The 20381-nt window shown below is 41.1% G+C and overlaps 1 protein-coding gene across 2 annotated transcripts in view; it reads right to left on the reverse strand.

Moving 5' to 3' along the window:
- The window catches only part of STAG1 (STAG1 cohesin complex component), a 167983-nt gene that overhangs the window by 125004 nt on the left and 22598 nt on the right, over positions 1–20381 (reverse strand). For both annotated transcript variants that reach the window (XM_063407865.1, XM_063407866.1), the window contains exon 2: positions 3925–4059. In XM_063407865.1, coding sequence (XP_063263935.1) covers positions 3925–3953 — 29 coding nt within the window. In that variant the 5' untranslated portion in view covers positions 3954–4059. The remainder of the gene's footprint in view (positions 1–3924; positions 4060–20381) is intronic.

Here is a 20381-nt window from a genome sequence, read left to right on the forward strand (position 1 = left end):
CAGGATCAAGGACAACCTCCAGTCTTTACCTGATTTCATATTAAAATAAACATCATAACAAGCAGCAAGGAATTTGTGTTTGAATCATCCAACCCCTTCACAAAAAGGCCCTTCCAGTGTGGCTGTGAGCCCTTTCAGTTTGGGAGGCAGTGCCTCTTTCCTCTGCCCCAGCCTTGCAGTTGCTCTGGGCATACACACATGCCCCTTCTCCTCTTATTTCTGCACTCAGGCCAGCAGTGCTGCATCTCCTACCTGCCTGCAGCTCTGTCAGTGTGTAACACTCAGAGAGAGAAGCAGCTGGCCAGCATCCATCTCCTCCTTCCCTACACATCTTGCAGAACTGCTAAGAAGTAATTTATCTGGTGGCAGTTATCCACATCTTAATAGACCAGAATTACGCTATCCTCATTCCAGTGTGTGTGACTAGGCACCTGAGGGGGAATCTTTGCCTTAGTCATAATTTATCCTTCCTGAAGCTGTTGTGAGGGAAGATAATCTAGGCCTAAGGAAACCTGCCTCATCTAAGGAGAGCTGCAAGTGCCTAAAGCTAAACCTTTCCTCTCTTAAGACTCCTTTGAAATGACAGGGACATGAGAGAATTTGACAGAGGTGGGGGGTGACCTACAAGACTGGGGTGAGCAGAGCAAAGGCAACAAGTGATAACCCCTTTTCAGGGCTCAAGTACAATCTGCTTGGCTTTCTGGTTTCTGTGGAGGCTAAAGCACCCTAGAAAAGTGGCAGCTACTCCAGGATCCCTTCTAAAAACTCCAGATATTGTTCCAGTTATAATTACTAATCCTTGAAACTATCCATGTTAATGAAGACTTAACAGACTACTGGGCAGACCTTTACTACATCATGCTTCTGAAAAACATTTTACCATTAACACAGTGAATTTCACATCTCTGTCAAACAAACTAAAATAAATTTACCTTTCTTCTACTATTCCATAAAGCCCCAGCTATAGAGTGTATACACTGTGCCCTGTTAAAAAAATACCACAGTATAAACCTGGGTTTATGTATCAGGTTTTGTAAAAAAAGACACCAAAACACTTCTGTAAGCTTTTATCGCTGTTGCTGAGGGGCTCAACATTCTAGCAGAGATAAATTCAGTAATTGCTATCACCAGATTCAGCCTTGTGAAAAAAAGCGTTCATGAAGAAAAATGGCTAAATGCACAGGCTCAAGAATCATGGACAAATCAGTTCTCATTGTTGATCTTCAAAAATCTCAGGAGCAAACATGAGTCATGCCACTGAGAGAAGAGTCATACCTGTCCATCACACAGATCAAATACATCAGATATTTTTTAGAAACATCTGAAACACCAATAAGCGAAATCCTGTCTTCACTGTCTTCTGAAGCCACTTCTATGAATCTAGAAAGGTTAAAGAGTCTTCTTTCATGTTTCCTCAACAAAGAAGAATTTGGGAAGGAATGATATGGTCCTAAGTGACGTATGTTAACATATCAAATCACCTTTAGGATTGCTTGTTTAAAGAGGGTAGCCAAAATGATTATAAAACATTACAAAAAAGAAGTAGAAATTAGGCACAGGAATGGGAGATTATAATAATCTTTCAAATAAGTCATTTAGGAGCTAGAAAGGAAACCTTGGCTTTCTGTGTAGAACTGGACTGTCTTCCCAAATCTGTGAATGTGTGAAGCTAACAATATCCCCTAGCCCAAAAATTGTTTCAGGTTTCCTCACCCTTAGCCAGTGGTCTTCCTGATGAAAGCCTGGCTGGGACCTTCTGAATTAGAATTTATCACTTTTATACTTCATCCACACTAGACAATGTTCTGAGCCCTCAGGAGAGACCCAAAACTTCTATGTGCACATCACGCTGAGCTCTTTGTAAAATGAAAGACCCCCTCTTGTTCATAAGCAATCAAAACTACATGTATTGTTGAGGATGACATCTCACCAACATTTCACAGAGTAGCATTAAATTATTTCCAACTCTACCAGAAAAAATAATATTCAGGTTTTCTTATCTTTCAGGCACTTTGATTTGCTTAATATCAGCAGCTCTGATTAAAGAATAGTCAGTATATTTAACATCCCTCAGGTTTTTCAGCTGGTGTGTAGAGTTACCAAATCTATTAATATGCACTTTTTAACCTTAAACTCTGTGATATTTCATTCACTTTTTAAGTCCATCTGGGTTCTTGAAGTGGGAGTGCCCACTTTCCCATCCCCTTCCCATCACTACCATCACAGATTCTCATAGCTTTTTGTTCTTGGTATATTTCACATTCCCTCACTTCTTGAATGTGGCAAATCCAGGAAATATGAACCAAGAAAATGTTTTTCCAAAACTAATCCCTGAGCTAACAAGAACTGCCTCAGGGTGACACTCCCCCTCAGTGCTGTCCATCACGGTCATCCCCAGCTTTAGCCTGTACCCATTCACAGCTAATTTTTTAAAAGAGGCTTTAAAAATACAAGAGAAAACTGCAATGCAAAGCATGCTATTATTAAAGTCAGACAAATTTCTTTTCAACTGTCCAACCATTCAGTTTCTTAAATAACAGGACTTGCAATCTTAGCTTGAAACTGTACCTGGCACTGGCAGCAGAGTGGTCATAGAGGGAGCTCTGGGAGGGATGAGGGGCTCTCTGAGGGGATGAAGAACTCTGTGGGGGCATGGAAGGGCCCTGGGAGGGGACGAAGGGCTCTGTGAGGGGACGAAGGGCTCTGTGAGGGGAGATGGGGCTCTGTGAGGGGAGATGGGGCTCTGTGAGGGGAGATGGGGCTCTGTGAGGGAAGGGGGGGCTCTGTGAGGGAAGGGGGGGCTCTGTGAGGGGACGAAGGGCTCTGTGAGGGGACGAAGGGCTCTGTGAGGGGATGAAGGGCTCTGTGAGGGAAGAGGGGGCTCTGTGAGGGAAGGGGGGGCTCTGTGAGGGAAGGGGGGGCTCTGTGAGGGGAGAGGGGGCTCTGTGAGGGGAGAGGGGATTCTGTGAGGGGACAAAGGACTCTGTAACAGAAAGGAGAGCTCTGTGAGGGAAGGGGGGGCTCTGTGAGGGGATGAAGGGCTCTGTGAGGGGACGAAGGGCTCTGGGAGGGAAGGGGGGTCTCTGTGAGAAGGCCGTACTGGAGTAGGCTGGGCATCCATGCTGGGGGCATGAGGGGATGGGGTTGGGATGAAAGGCTGAAGGTGAACTGAGGTAAGGGCAGGGGTAGAAGGAACACCTGGTAGGTTTTGTCTTTGTTTCTCACCATCATCCAAATCCTTTTTAATTAGCAATAAATTAATTTTCTCCAAGCCAATCCCATTTGGTCTGTTGTTATTTCCCTGTCATTACCTTACCTTCTTCTTCACTTTGTGTTTTCTCTCTGCCCTGTGAAGAGAGGAGCAGGTTCCAGTCTCTAAAATTCCCTCTTAACTCTACTTGATTTACTCTCCAGCTCCTCCTATTACAGACTTACACTCTGTTCTTCCCAGTAGCTCACTTTATCCAAGCACAGCCATGTTCCCATGTGCATTAGCCACTCCTATTTCCCAGCAGGACCAAAATATGGTCATGCCACTTGCTATCTACAACTGCAGCAGGCAAGGGCTTTTTGCACAATAAATTCAGCTCACTGTAAGAAAGTACACAACTGGAATATACAATATGGTGTGAGAAAGTTCACAACTGGAATACATGATATGGCAAATTGTGACCAAAACCAATACATGCTGCTGAAATCTCAGAAGCACAAAAGTAGCAAAGATCTTGTTTTGCGTTGCACAATTAATTTTTAGATTAAGTGTTTTGCAGTTTCTTCCCGGAGTTTTTCAGCACATGAAAACACAGCAGGCCTGGAACAGTCACACTAACATGCACTTTTTTCAAGCTTGTGCTTTATCCTCACAATCACCTGTTTACTTCAACCTTTTTAAAAGATTTCAAATGTAGAGAAGCATATACTCACTGTAGTACTGGCAAATCTGAAGTAATCATTTTTGCAGCACTCTGGAAAGTAAGAGCTACATAGAACTTCTTCTCAAAGTTATTTTAAGACAACTACTTGGAAACTTCTTTCATGAAAAGAGCGTCAAAGTCCAGTCTGTAAGAGAGAGAAAAAAAATTCTTAGATGTGACTCCAAAATAGTAATACATTGAAAAAAACATGCTGTCAACAAAAAAGTCAATTTGGAAGTAGTATCACTATTAAACCACTAGAAATTTAGAATGGATGACCCCAAAACAGTTTAATCATATTCTTGCATTCAGTTTTCACTTTTCTGTTTAGATAACTTTGTGCAATTAAATAAAAATTAAAAAATAAATGTTCTGTATTACCTCTCATATTTGTTTACCACATACACGTGTGTTTAAATGGCAGTACACCTATTTAATCAGACCCTCTGGCTTACAGCTTTGTGTGACTGAATTTCACAAGATAGTCAGGAGTTGTGCAAGGGTCTAAATGCAGCAGATGGTATTTTAACTTAACGAAACTGAAGTTGTAAGTTTAAATAATAAAGTAGACTGCATCTGTGGTGTCACTACACCCACTATAACATTTCTCTACCCAAAAGACTAACCAAGGAGTTGACTAATGGCAGCAGATGTGACTATACCATTAAATAATGGCACAATGTGACAGATTCAATAATCTTCGCTGTAATAAAACACAGAACTGACATCCTAGTCTTCCAGAAGATGCAAGTTCTGGAGAAAATAAGTAGATTTGTTTCAGTCTCCCCTTCTACAGGTCCTGAGGTAATATGAAGAGCTGTGTGGAGCACTGCAGTTCAGCAATGGCAAGGAATAGTAAGGATTCAACTGTGTGTTTTCAAAACACGGGATATGTTCAAACTCTTTTATTTAAATTATTTACTCTTGATGGGCATTTTTTTTTCTGTGCTTTAGCAGCTTTGCACAAGGCAGGAGGAAAATCCAGCCAGGAAGAGGTAATGTAACCTGCACCAAATGGAGGATCTAAATGAAAGTGCACCCTTGTAAACAAAGCAGTACAGCAGATAAAGGATAATTTCCATCCTACTACACACACCTCAGTGTTTATTTACCAAACTGTACAGAACGAACAGACTTTTTTGCCTCTTCATATTACAGCTCCAATTAGACTCACAGTTGCATACAACTAGTTCTTCCACTACTTACTACTTTGTGCTACTACCAGTTTTACTTACAGTGCCTTATCATAAAATTTACATTTTTTTATACCATATAATTAGCAAGCCATTTTGTTGCAAAACACATGTCAGCAAACAAAAAGTTTGGAGCGCAAACCACCACTCCAGCATTAAATGGTTTAAAGGGGCCAATACACCAGGCTGGTGTAAAAGCTCTCCAGTTTCACTATGAGACAGAAGTTAGTCTGAGTTCTCCTTGAAGAAAAATGTCATATATGCTATTTGTGTTATTTCCATAAGCTATTTCCACTTCTTCATTAGAGACACTGCTCATCACTGTGTTTCAAAGGATGTGATTGCTCCTATCTGGGCAATGACGTGTCCAGTCAACAACATAAAGCAACCTGGTAAGAATTTATCATAAACAAACACAGCATTAGATCAAATTAAGTTCTGAGCTGACTTCCTATATGAAAAAATAAAGGCAATGTTCAGATCTCTAAAATGGAGAAGTTCACTACAACTGGAACAAGAGTGAAGAAAAAAAGTATTTTTTTGTACTCACACAAGTACATACATAAACACACACATGCTTATGCTAGCTGGACCTCAAAGGAAACCTGTCCATCTTAGATCTCCAAATTATCTAATTGTAGCAGGATTCATGGCAATCTTACTTTCCAGAAGAGCTTTCTAAAGAAATTCAAGGAGAATTATGTGTGCTCCATGTGATGTATCTTCCACAGATATTTAAGGCATCCTGCACAACTGCTATGTGGGATTTCTTTTTTTAATTGTCCTTTCTAACCTAATCACCCCTCCCAACTGTTGGCTGTGCATGCTCAGAGGTGGTAATCAGCAGCATTCAGCTGCTCTAGTGAAGAGCTCTCACACACAACAGAAAGGACACTTGCTCTGAGATAGCTGATTTGAAAAGCAAAGTCCTGACTTAGAAGCATAGAGTGAAGGTATAAAGAGCCAGAAGCAGAAAAGAGGACCAAGGCAGCTGGACCACAGGGCTGAAGGCAGAAAACCTGACACCAGGGAACTGCAAGGGCCTGTGCTGTTTTCTCCTTGTCCTTAGCTGAACAGGAAACTGCAAAATAGGGCTGGAAGAAATCACCCCTCTGTGGTAAAGTTCAGACTGGACCATCAAAGATGACAAAGTTACCCCTCTACACTCTTGTATTAACACAGCCACTGTGTGACAAAATACAAGAACGGTTTGACAAGTGGAAAATTCATTGATCCTCATGGACTACACAAATATGAACCTTTGTGTTTTTCTGGTTTTAATAAATGAAATGCCTGTTTCTGAAGATGATGTTCTCATACCCAGAAAAATAAAACTCTCCCTCTTTCTCTCTTTTTGCCTGAGAACAAAGTCACTGATAAAAAAAAAGTCCTGAAAGCTTGAGACATGTAATCATTTTGTCACCTGTCCTGGAGAACAGAACAGGGGCAGGAAAATACTTCATACTTTGGCATTTGGGGTTATTTAAACTCTAATAAACACAATACAGTCCTTTAACATGCAGTCGACTGCTTCTATTTCAGTTTAGAAAAAAAAAGTCTGATGTTTTCATTCAGTCCCAATTATAATGACCTTTGTACCTTTGCAGCTTTTTGAACCTGCACCTCTATATTTTAAGATGACATAAATTTATGCTGGTCCAGTTAAAATTACCTACAGAGGAATATAAAGCAGGCAGTAGAAGACACCATTTAGTTCAAACATACAATGGGAAACAAGTAAATGTTTCCCTTTTTTGCCTATTTCCAAGCATGCACAATAATCAGGGCATACATAATGACCATGACAAAAAACTGCCTTTGTAAAAAACATATTTTCTAGTAGATTGTTTGGTTTATTACCGTGTTTATTCAATAACGATCTCATAATGAGCTCAGTTTTAAAAAGACTCTAGGATTTTACAGCAATGAATCCAATACATGCATTCCATCAATATTTCCTGTAGCTTTTTACTAACACACAAAGCTACCCACATGTTTTGCAGTCCTTACGTTGCCTCTCCGGCGCTGAAGTAATCCACCCATTTTTGTCAAAAACCAAACAAATTAAAACTTTGACAACCTCCTGACAGTCCTTACAAGCAGCTCTGAGAGCAACAAAACCAAATCAAGTTCAATTTACGCTATTATGGACTAGGTGCCTACATCCTATAAAGCTGAACCCAAAACTTAAATAACAAAGAAAACCAACTACTAAATCTAGCAGTTACTACCTTTTTAATTCCATTGCCTAGAAGATACCCCAAACAAAAGCTAACAGGCATTTGGCTGACTTCTAATACAAAATCCTTTCCTTGTTGACCAAGCCACCTTCTCCCTTCCAAGTGCAAAATATATTCAAACAACAGCTCACAGGAATGAAGCAATGTCTTCTACAATTAACTGGTAATGCCTTTACCCCCTTCCTTCATTTCCCATTTCTAATGGCTCTGCTCTCTCCCTTGGTGCTCCCTGCTGGAGTACATGATGGTGTCATACCCCTGCACAGCACCAGGAAACAAGACATAGAAAACTCTAGTTTTTCATGGTTTAGAGATACAAGATTTGTCCCCTCAATATTCTTGCCCCAAAGCTGCATCTGACTGCTAGGAAAAGGCATCGCATCAGCACAAACAACAATCCTGCACTGTACACCCAGGCAGAGCTTCCATCAGCCAGGTGAGAGAGAAGAGGATCAGACACAGGCAGATCAATTGTAGCCTTCACTGCTTTATCCAACATCTTGGGCACACCATGGAAACCCATCCTGCCCAGCTACCCATCTTCAAAGTGAAAATAGTATCTAGAAATCACAAATGTGAATTCTAAATCCTGCAGAAATAGAAATATAATCAGCAGGAACTAACCTTGTAGCAAATTTACCAAATGCTATGATGTGTTCTGCATCACTCAGGAATTTTTGTTTGCTCCGGATGAAATATTTCTGTAAGCATAATCTTTATTTCTGCTACAGGTTTGGAACTTGAAATGTATCAATTCATGTTGACTCTACAGTCACTTGATTGAAAGCCAAATTAGATCACCACTCTTAGCTCTGATTTTGTAAGCACATAGCATCATTTAAGGCCAAACAAGGCATAATGCTCATTCAGCCCATCTTTAAAATAATTTCATTGAAGTTCTGTGCACAATATAGATTTCACTCTATCACATTCTAATAAGTACTTAAACCCAAATTGAAAGCCCAAATGATAGAAAAACTATCACGGAACACTAGTGAGTTCCTCACTATTTATGGTGCACAGCAAGCTCTCTGTGTGGTCTGCAGCCTTCCTAATCAAGTCAAACCATGACAGAAGCAGGAAATATCAGCATCAACTAGGCTAGCACAGTGTGGTGATGTTTCACTTCTTACACCCATCAAATCACCTTGGATATATTATTAGTAGTACACCCCATCCCTCTCCAGTGTGCCTCTGCTGGTCTTGTTAGCCATTCCAGTACAACCTGCACTTGCCAGCCTGCAAAGGCACTTCAGTGTCAAACCCAGAACCCTGGGAGAGCTGTCTGACACCGCAGGAGTTTGTGCTGCCATTCAGAGGGACCTGGGCAGACTGCAGCACTAGACACACAGGAATCACACAAAGTTCAATAAAATGTACAGCCAAGAGCCACACAGAGAGACTTGTTCACAAAACTGGAGTATTTAGCAGATGTTTATTATCATTGACTGAAGTTTCCTTTCCTCCATTCTCCTCCACCAGACATTTTACCCATACCTGTGGGATCAAGAACTATCTAGTGGCAACCCCCAGCTGTCCATTTAAATTGCCTTCAATTGCAGTTGTCTCCTCAGTTGCACCAACAAGCAGAACTGACTCTACAGGCCAAACAGCTGTTGCTGCTTCCCCACACCAAATGCTTTTAGCCTAGACAGGTCCTGCCCAGTCAGCCAGAAAAATCATCTGAAGTGTCACTTCACAGTGTGTGATATTATTTTGTGCTCTTCGACATTCCAAATGGAAGACCTCACACTGAAAGACTACACAGATCACTTCTTCCAGAGCTGGGAAGAAAATCTTTACGTGACAAAAACATCTGAGTCATACTACCACATTTCTTTACTTAGTTTTCTGTCTCTAAAAATGTGTGAACTGCCAAAACCAATCAGTTTTTCTGTATCTTCTGCTACCATTTCCAGAAGGTAGCAGCTAATTCCTGCAGTGTGCAGGTCGGTGCCCAGGCACTGACACCAATATCACACAGGAAAGCTAATACAATCTTTTAACCATGGCTAAAATAGCATAATTAATTTAAGTGTCACACATCACTCAGACAATTGTTTGATCTCCAGTGTTTAGTCCAATAGCTTTTAAATATATTATCATACACTGCTTTCTTCTACTGCCTAGGATGGCTAATATTAAAAATAGCAATAAATGCTTCATGAAAACAATTGTCTAGATCTGGCTTGCTCAAGAACAGAAATATTATAATTTCAATTTGTAATTACAATTTTTTTTAAATAAGCATAAATCTGATGGACTGAGCATATGAACACAAGCTTGCTTTCCCCTTTTTTATTCTTACAGACTCTTCAGACGTAACTGCTCCTGCCTCTGTGGGCACTGTGTAAGACACTTGACCTGATTTTCTGCAGCACTGAGCATTCATAACTGTGACTGAGATCACCGGGGGCTACGGGCACTCCGTCACTCACTGGGCAAGTAATTATGGGCTGATTGCACAAGACTAGGAGTCAAGGCACTGAGTTCTGATGTTAGTCCAATATCTGGATGATTAAGGTCTAAATTAACGACTTGCTCCTTCCCATCTATCCAGTATGATAACATCAGCTATCTACTAGCCTTGTACCTATTTGCTCTGAACATAAAATAGACAAAACAAAAAGGGCTCTACAAAGTTACTTTTACTGGCCTCAAGCTGTGAGAATAAATAGATGGACCCTTGGAGCCTTCTGTTTCTCTGCAGCTGTATTTCCAAAACTTAGGTCTTGAGAAGATGAACCCAATTATCTTTGTAAGATGATACAAGAACACCGAGAACCACAAAAAAAAGCTCCTGGAACACGTTCAGAGAGATTTTGCTTATTGTAGAAACTGACCGAGTCATCCTCCAAACAGAAGACTGAGCAATCAATAAAAACTTGCAAAAGACTGCATAATGAAAGAGACAGCAGGAGTTATCAAGACAATTGAAGTTATCAAGGTAATTAAAGTTATCAAGGTAATTTGGGCTTCCCCAAAAAGGACCATCCTGCTCAGCTGATGTTTACTCAGCTCACTAAAATGGCCTAAAGCTTCTCCAAGTTTTGCACAGTTGATTTCAGTGGGCCAAGCCAGCGTTCCAGGAGGCTCCAACACCCCTGTGCACAGGAAAGCAACAGGAGAGTACAGCTGGACACAGACCAGACTGGAAGAGGATGACTTCTTCTCCCATGTGTAAAAACTGCTGCAAAGGCAATGGAGAGGGAGAGTGGAGAGTCTTCTCCATGGGAACATACAAGCAATGGGTTTTACTGCAGCAAGGAAAACTCAGGTAAGATACACACAAACCAGGTAAGGAATAGTGAAGCTCTCCAAGAGTTTGCTCAATCGAATGTGAATTGCCCACCACTGAATGTTTTTGCTTTTCCCAAGGAGATGGGTCATGTTTGTCAGGTGTAAGGTCTGTGGTGAAAGCTTACTCCAAGCAGCTTGAAACAGCTGGGAAAAACCAGACAAGGCTCTTGGGACACAGCCTGCTTTGGGTCTGAAAACACGGCACAACCAGAACCGTGCCTGTCAGAGGGAAAGGCTGAGGACTAGGCCAACTCTCCATGTCCTTTCTTACCCCTGTTTCTTCTAGTATTTCTGGGACTCCTACCTTCAATCAAACCCATGTGTGACAGTAATTAAAACTAGATACAGTGATTAAATTCACACTCCAGCACTGTGGTGAGTGCTCATTCCTAGAAAACAATCCACATCTAGAGGGAGGCAGGAATCCCTGGTAGAGTCAGACATGCAGAGGGCCACAGAGGCTTTAGATATTCATCTCTGTGCAGCACAAAGCACAGCAGGCCCAGAGCTCACATTGTCTGCAGGCACACCAGAAGCACCACGAATAGTTTTTCATGCTACCTCAGAAAAGTGTTTACTCATCTGTAATTTTTCTCAGCAGTGGACATCTGGTGTTCTATTATTCATTGCATCTGGAAAATTGCCAACAATAAAACCAATTTTCACAAAAAGGAAGCAAAGCCTGACAGGCAGAATGCTGGAATAAAGGAAAAAACTCTTAGAATGGTTCACGTTTTTGTTCTCTTTGTCTCTTCTTTTCTCCTCATATGGGAGACTCTGAGTAGAAAAGCCAAAAGGAACTGCAGAACATTTTTTCCAGATTATAAAAGAAAACAAGCATTTTGAAGTCACATATAAATTAAAAACTCTGGGAAATGACTGATTCTGGTAGTCATTTGAACTTAAGGGGAAATGCACAAAGGCTAAGTGAAAATAAGGTCACTAAAATACCTACTAAGCTGCTAAGAGAAAGATTATTTAATGGTTACAGGAAACTTGTATGTATCAAGTAGAAGAAAATGTAGGACCACTCTAACATGTAATATTTCAACAATTTGCTGATAGGCACCTTTAATACTCTCCTCAAAAGAACACAAACGCATAATGGTTCTTCAGAGGAAGGAGGTGGTGGTGAGGACTTTGTTAAAGCATTCCTACCACTGAAAACTGCTCCTTCAGGAAGCCAACACCTCAGGCCCTGCACTTTGGAAGAACAGCTCTATCAATTCTTCATTGCTAGACCTGTTGGGATCCACATCCCTGCAAAGATGTCCCAATCCAAGACCCTCAAGCAGCAAAAGCTTTCTGGGCATTATCTCAGGGTAACTGAGGCACTGAAAGCCTCTCCTCAATATTCACGTCTACTCCACAGATAAGCCTTACAAAGTTTTAGGCTAAGAGTTGCTATCAGTTCAGGAACTGGAAGATCCTGGTGTACCAGTTTTTCTGAGTCCAGAGAATTCAGCAAAGCTCCAATGACAAAATCCCCCAGATTCCTGCACTGCTGCCTGTCCAACAGGCTGGAGGCTCAGCTTAACCCTCACCCCAATGCAGCCAGCTGGCATCTGTCCCACTACAGCTCCTTACTCACTCAAATATCATCTTTTTGTGTACATGAGGGTATGTGGATATTTTAAAATTATGAAATCCTTCATGTTTCAAGCCACTCAGAAGTGATGTTGCATTTAAAAAAGGGATTAGTATCTATCCAGTAAGCATTTTGTGAGGAGCATAATGCTATCTTTCTGCAGTGAGGCAGTCTAAATACCCTTGCTTTTAATAACCATTTTTACTGGTATTAAGTGGACAAGGGTTCCACTGATGCTTTTCATTTAAGCAGAAATATATTTCAATAGGAAATATAAGAAAGTAATTTGACTTCCATTGTTAATTATTTTTAGCCCAAGTAACTCTGTGAATTATTTTTTTAAATCCCATTAGCTTTAACACAAAAGAGACTTCTCAAAAGAGGTCATGGTAGCACAGATTTTTTGACTTTTGATTCTTGATGTTCTGTAGGACTACTGACAGAATATATGGATGTACCACAGAGAGGGAGGAATTTTCATATCCTTCCCATATCCACCAGCCAGAACGTCTAAATTATAAACACCTGAAAAGCTCCTCCTAAAAAAATAGTTTGTGAAAACCGAACAAGAGTCAAAAAAAAGGAGCAGAGGTAGACCATAAAAGATTTGGTTATCAAAAAAAGATCATTATATATAGATATAAAGATTATAGAAACAACCTCTACTTTCCAACTCCAACAACTTCTTGATAAAATTCAACCTGATATCAAAACAGACTTGTACCACAACAATCCCCCCTCTGAACCAATCCACAACTTGCAGCCTTTCAGGGAAAAAAAACACCCAAGCCCTAAATCCCACCATGTCCCAGACACCAAAGAAAAAACTGTGAGTAATCCCAAACCCTGTCAATAGCAAAACAAGAAGGCAACTCTAACTTGGTTCTTCTTCATTAAAATTTGCTTCAAATTCTCCTCTCTGTTGATTCTCAGAAAATGAATCAAGATTCGTATGAATGAATCAATTCTTCCTCTACCAGGAACTTTCTTATGTGTTCCCCAAGAATGAGAGACTGTGCAGGTCCTTAATCCAACGAGACCAGATGGAAAAACCCCATCAGAACGCATTAGAGTATTCCCTCCTTCACCACTCAGCGAGCTGGTTACAAGATAAACTACACTGCAGCTATAAACTACAGAACTTAAATCATCCCTCCATCAAACCATCAATGCTACCACAGACTCACCAAGTCAGATCCCGGTTTCCCATTGATCACATTTTGCCTTAAGAACTTAAAAGAACAGTAACTCAGAGTCCACATGCTGCTGAATAGCCCCAGTCCATCCTAACCTGATATGGCCCCAGTCTAAAGGCAGTGGATGAGACCCAAAACAGGCTGAAATCCTCATGGGTTTACATCAACAAAGATTATAAAGCTCCAACCAAGCCTACTCTTCTTCTGAAGCAGATGACAGGTATTTTTCCTCTGAAAATTCATGCACTTTCAAAGCCATCCAGTGTGTGACACCGAACAAACACTTTTATCAAACATTTCCCAAAGCCTACACTGAGGCTGGTTTCCCGTCCACCAGGCCAACACCTCCTGTCATGAAGCCAACAACGTGAAACTCAAGCAAGCCATAAAGTGGAGGCAGTGGCCCAAGAGCCTGGGTGTGCTGTGAGTGCTGCACTGCACTGAGCCACGAGAACCTTCCCAACTCACACAAAAACCCAACAACGCTGCTGAACAAACCTCACCAATGGTACATCCTCCATTAGCACACATGGCACAGCTTTTCACCTGTAGCAGCAGCACAGTCAAACCCTTCACTGCAAAAGCATACATTAAAAGATTTCTTCTCATCCATCTTAAAACAACCTGACCACCACAACAAAGTCCTGAGGAAAAGCACATTTTTTTCAGTGGACACACACAACCATGCTGGAGCTAGAAATGAAAAGGATGTTTCCCAGGTGACCTCATACTGCAACCAAAATTCAAACCTAAATCCACAGGCTAATACAATTCCCCAAAGCCCAGTGGCTTGCCCAACACTACACAGGTGAACAGCAACAGGACAAGCAGCAAACAAGGAAATGAGGATTTGCCAGAAGAACACTTCCCAGACCAAAATCATTCCACTCCTAAGTTCTCACTCCTGATTTGAAACACTTAGGAAGGTGCACAGCTGAAAAATATTCACATTCATTCTAAATAACTGACTCATAAGGGAAAGTCACATTTATTCCCACATTAGTTTCCTCCGTCCCTGTAACTTATCTCTCTGCCCCACAGGCAACACCTTCCCACACCTCAGCAGATTTCAGAGCAATTAATTCCTTCCTACCTGTACTGAGTTTGAGGACTGTGGTTTTATTTCACTCTAAAGCAGTGTGATCCAGGAGCTTGCCTACTTTACCACAGCAATGTCAACCAACCTAAAAAGCACATTACCTGTATCTACAAGCCTTTCCTGATTGAGACTGAGACATGAGGAGGAAAAAAAGAATCCAAGGCCTCAAGAAACAAAATATAAGCTAAAATAGGGATGGCTACTCACCACCCTTTCCTAATGACCTTCCTAACACAGAAATCACAAGAAATCAATGAAATAATAAGAAATAGAAACGAAGTTATTATCAAGTACTATGTACAACTGGCAACTGCTCTGCAACAGGCCAAAAAACAAATATCAGTAGGGAAAAGACAAATTAGCACCTGGAAAAAAAAGTTTATTTTAGCTCAGTAAGTAATCCTGAAAAAAAGCTTTTATCATTCAGAAATTAATTTTGGTTAGTCAAAACCCTAGGAAGACTAGCTATGGGGGCAAAACTGCTTGCTCTTTGTTATTTAAAAATGTCTTGTATAACAATAAATCCATTAAAAGGGAAACTTTCTTGGGGAAAAAACGTTTGAAAAAACCCTCAATATTTCTTCCATTGCTTTTTCATTGTTCCAGGTACAGGAATGATGAGTGCACAGATGAAGATGATGATCACACTGTATGGAACCAGTTGAGAGGCCAGTTCCAGACTGGACAAACTGACAAAGCAAACAAGCATTGTCAGAAATACAAGGAGGACAGGCAAGAACACAGAAAGCAGTGCATGACCTGGCCAAGAAGCCAATTCAGCTTCCTCTCTTAGGGACGTCCCATCCAGCCAGGCTGCTTGCCCTCCATCTCCTGACAACTTCTGGCTGTGCTGCCCAACAGCAGCAGGCCTGACAGAAGGACAGGAGCCTCAAAAGTGGATTTTTGAAAGGAGGCACTGGCTGAGCCCAGTGTTCTGTGGATCTCCAGAGCTGCTTTTGTCCTGTTTATCAGACACAGTTTTGTGCTGCTATCAGACACAGCTCAGAGCCCTGCCTGGCCCAGCCCAGGGAAGGTGCTGAGGCACTGCTGTAATAGAGGTGTAGAGCAAAGGACACAGGTGAATTTTGTGCATTTACTGCAGTGCAGCACAGAGCAGGATCACCAAAATTTGCTTTGCTCACTGCCCTGACCACACAGCAGCTGATTTCCCACCATTTTCCTCACTGCCCTTTGAGTGTTTTCCCTCCTGACTCAATACAAATACTTTACTATGAAGGCATGGTGACAACTCAAACTTCAAAGCTATCATTAATTTACTTGGATACTCTAAACTGCAAACACTGATGATTTCTTTTATAACTGTATCTTGCATTGCTTACAGAAATACAGGAACACCTCTTTTTACTTCTGAAGAGTTACTTGACAAGCAGATGACAAAAACTGGAATTAGCGTGACAGTGTTTGAGCAAGCATCATTCATTTTTGTGCTCCCAAATTGAAAGCCTAGCCAAAAACACTTTCTCCCAGTAACACTGACAGCAGTCCTTCCCCCTAGACAAGGAAGAGTTTTTTGATCTGGGAAATATTTACAAAAACAATTGATTGGACTAAGGCAGCAGTTTTCAGCCTAAGGAAATCACTTAGCTAAAGCTTAGCCAAAATGGACCACGTAAGAGACAGAAGAAAGATTTTGCCTCCCTTGGAAAGGTTGCCATCAGAAGGCAGCTGCTCCATGATGTTGGTAATGAGAGCTATCAACAAGTCCAGCATGAACTGCCAGAGTGCTTTATTTTTCTAAAGATACCCAAACAGAGGGCAAACCCTGTGGTTCTGGAAAACTGGAACATGGGCTTTGCTAGCAACCTAAACCTGCCACTCTCCTGTGGAAAATAAATAAGGTGTCGAACCTCTTCCCCACCTGATCCCCATAAATAGCTAACCTTGACAGTGAATTGAAGAAAGAGTCCAAGGATTAATCACTAGAAGAAATGCAGAGTAGCTGCAGTGAGTTACTTCACAGGTAGAAGGCTGACAGATGAAATCAAGAGCCACAAACCAACACCTCGGAGGGACCCAAGAACGGGAAAAAGCTGGGATCCTGAGGCTATCCTGATACAACCAAAACTTGTTTAGAAATGTGCTGGGGGTTTAAGAGGCATCAGCCTGGTTTGTGTCTGTGCAAGGTCACAGCTCCATTCAGGACAGAGTGGTGAAGTTAAGGTCAGTGCTCAGAACACAATCTTCAACATCTGCAACTCAAGAACTGCTACTCACAGAGTTCTCTGCTAAGCTACAGTGACAGCTCCATCAGTACCAACATTCTGCTTACACACACAGCCTCACAAATCTCTTCCCTGGGAGCAACAGACTAAGAAAAAAAGAAAAATTCGCAGGTGAGAAAAGAAAACCTCATGCCTAGACGAGAATTATCTTCTACCATCAAATACAAGACACTGGAAACAGAAAAAGCACAGTTTGCTCAGCACTGCTGGTTAAGACTGACTGAAACTTAACACAAGCTCTGGAAAAGAGAAGCTGAGGCTCTCCAGTGAGGGGGGAAATTCCAGCAGCTGATCCACACAAGAGGATATTTCCCCCTGTAAGACTCCTTGGCTTTTGTTTTTGCAGAGAAGAGAACAGACCACACAGCTTTAAATGCTGAGGAATTTGCAAATACTTTATTCTGCGCTTCAGAAAGACAGGCAGAGGATTTTCAGTATCTTACAGTTACATAAAATGAAAAACATCCAGTAACTGATATTTGAAACTGTCAAGCTGTAAGAGCGAGAATATTTTGAAGCATTTCCTTAAACACATTCTCAACTCCCATGAGATTCTCAAGAGCAAATTCTAGCTAAAAACTGTAACCCCATGAGTTAACTAAGGGAACATTTCCTCTAGGAATAATCCTTACAGAAAATACAAGGAAGACACAAGTTTTCATTTTTCTTGTACCTGGTCCTACCTCCATTTCCCTACAGATTATTCAAATAAATGTAAACATTAATCTATAAGCATTGCCTTCACCCTTGAGGCAAAGTTAGAGCAAGCTTTTCCAGAGTGCACGGTATACACAAGTATATTTAATAAAGCATTCAGCTATCATTTGAATACTTTAAAAGTATCAAGGAAGGGTTTTTTCCAGGGGTTATACCAACACTCAGCACTTCCACAAATCAAGTTCTCAAAACACAGAGAACATGACTATATATCAGAGAATAAAAATAATACAAAATAAAAACAACAAACCAACACGTAACAGACATTTTCTTTTTCAATAGGGTTTTGGGATGAGGTTTCATACAATGGTTGAACCAAGTTGCTGTTGTTTAAAATGCAGTCCCTGCTTTTTCCTCCTGCCCCTGACCACATGTTCCTAGTGCTTTTTTTTTTTTACAGCAGCTTGGATACTCCCAGCAAACCAGTGAATGGAGACACAGGGGACACTGCAAAAGAAGAGAATGGAGAAAGAAAATCCAGTCTACCTGCCCTCCCTGCCACAATCCCTCCCTGCTCCCATCCAGGCAGCAAATTCTATCATGTTGATTCAATTGAAAATGCAGCACAGCTTCCTCATGGCTTTTGTAGAACAAAAGAGGCAACACATAACAAAGTCCACATTAAACACTCCACACTACCTTGAGAAAAATCTATTAGATTACAGTGTCACAGTGCACTTCCTACACATTACATTATTTTCATTTATCACCATCTAGAACATGCTCCCCTGAGTCATTCATTTCCTATTATCTTAAGGCAGTGTAAATTCAGGACTCAAAATAATGGCCTAGCTACAGGTTGATCACTTTAAAAGAGATATATGAATGCTCTCTAATCAGAGCAGTAAAAATTAAAAAACAAAGAAAAACCCAGAAGACACTATTAGAGAGCTATTTCAGAGAAAAATACAAAGAATTTGGGATAGAGTCCTCTGCACAGCACTTTTGGCTTAGTTTCAGAGCAAAACCAAAAGCAGAGTCACTGGGACATAACATCTGAATGAATGTCTGGGAATGCCAGTCTCTACCACCCCTGTCCACTGCCCTGAACATCAGGCACCGTGGCTCCTCCCTCCTATGGCTGCACTGGCACTTGGCTTTCTGCCCATTGGACAAGCCAGGAAATCATCTAGCAATTTTAAAAACTGTTTTCCAGTTGTTTGTATTTGGATCAGCTCCCTGAACTGCCTCATCCCTTGTTTGCATAAGCACAGACCAGGGCAAGGGAAGAGACGGGAACAATCAGCAGAGAACAGGACTAGGAGATGTGCACTGGCCTAAATTGCTACAGAAATGCACTGTACCTTGCTGAAAGATCTTACAGAGAGAGGGAAAATCCCCCCAATTTCTCAAAATTCCCATGCATACTAGAGATGTGCTTCAATAATAGGTGTTAATGCCCAATAAATACAACACATTACTTTTGGATCAACTGAGTATGGATTCCTTTCCTAACCAAACTGTAAAGATATTGAAGAAAAAGCAGAGTCAGATTAAGGCCATTTGGAGGCTTTTTAATAATCTTTGCATAAATAAAGAGCATCTAATTATAGCAGATGATAGCCAGTTTCTTGCCAATACATGCGATATCCTAAGTAAGCATTTTCTCCACAAAATTCTCTTATGGTGTTCTGAGGGGAGAGGACAGCGAGGGGGGAAGGGCTACCTTCTTTCTGACTCTCCCATTTCTCATTTTTCTCCCAGTATTAGTCTGCATTAACAGCCAAATCATACACACACACTCACACAACACTGCCAGTGACCTACTAGAAAGTTGCTATAGCAACGACTGCTTTCAGAAATACACGTTGTGCATTTTAAGTGCCATCATAGTGTAACTCATCTGTCAATTAATAACCGTGGCTCACAGGAACGCACCACACACTTCAAAAAAAATTAACAAATAAACACAGAGGTCTTACGTGCACAAAAGCAAGTACTGGGAAACCCAGGGTGGGCTAAGACTCACTACCAATGGAAAAAATAAACAAATGACACATATTTAGCACCAAGATGTAACTCTCATATTCCTGTGTAAGTGCACACAAATCATGAAGTATGACAAAAAACTTCATTTCAGTCTTAAAGGGGGAAATCACTCATAAATATCCTTAAATGTCTAATTTAAGCAACTCCAGCTTAGTTGTAAAATCATCTATAGGATCATACAGGAAACACAATTTAATTTAGGTTTCTATTACGTGTTTTGAGTGAAATCTCTAATAAGAAGCAATGGATTTGAAAACACATTGAGTAAACAAAAAACTGAGTATCCACTTTCAGCCTCAGTAGAGTTCATGAAATCCTGTGGCCAGGTCATTTCTAATTAGCCATCAGACTAATCCTGTGACATTGTCCCTTCCTCTGGATGCAGGTGTCCACCAGTTGGTGATAAGTGTTAGATACAAGGCATAAGCACAGAAAAGAATTAAACATCTAAAATGCCAATTACTTATTCACAGGGAGAAAACTTCAAGAAAATTCAACTAGCACAATTAGAAACTCAAGAATAGTCCAGTCCCACCCAGAGCAGCTCATTTCCTCTTGTCTCCTCTCACAGCCCTGCCTCACACCAGGTGATTTTCAGTCCAGTCTATGTCCCAGGTTCCAGTTCTTTGCCTGTCTCAGCTACAGCATGTGCTGTCCATGGACTGTCACTCTGGCCATGGGAAGGTCAGTGCACTGCTAATTGCAGAATATTCTCTGTACAGAGATGATGCACAAGCTGATGTGGGAGCTTTGCAGGACCCTGGATCACCAAACACTGCCTACATCAATGACATGGTGAGAGAGCCTGCGGAGCTTCCGAGCTCCAATGTGACCTTGAAAATGTTTCAATTTCCTTTCTCACATCCTCTAAATCCAGTTCAAATCATTCTCTCACACGACAA

The sequence above is a fragment of the Prinia subflava genome, chromosome 11, assembly GCF_021018805.1.
Source record: "Prinia subflava isolate CZ2003 ecotype Zambia chromosome 11, Cam_Psub_1.2, whole genome shotgun sequence".
NCBI lineage: Eukaryota > Metazoa > Chordata > Aves > Passeriformes > Cisticolidae > Prinia > Prinia subflava.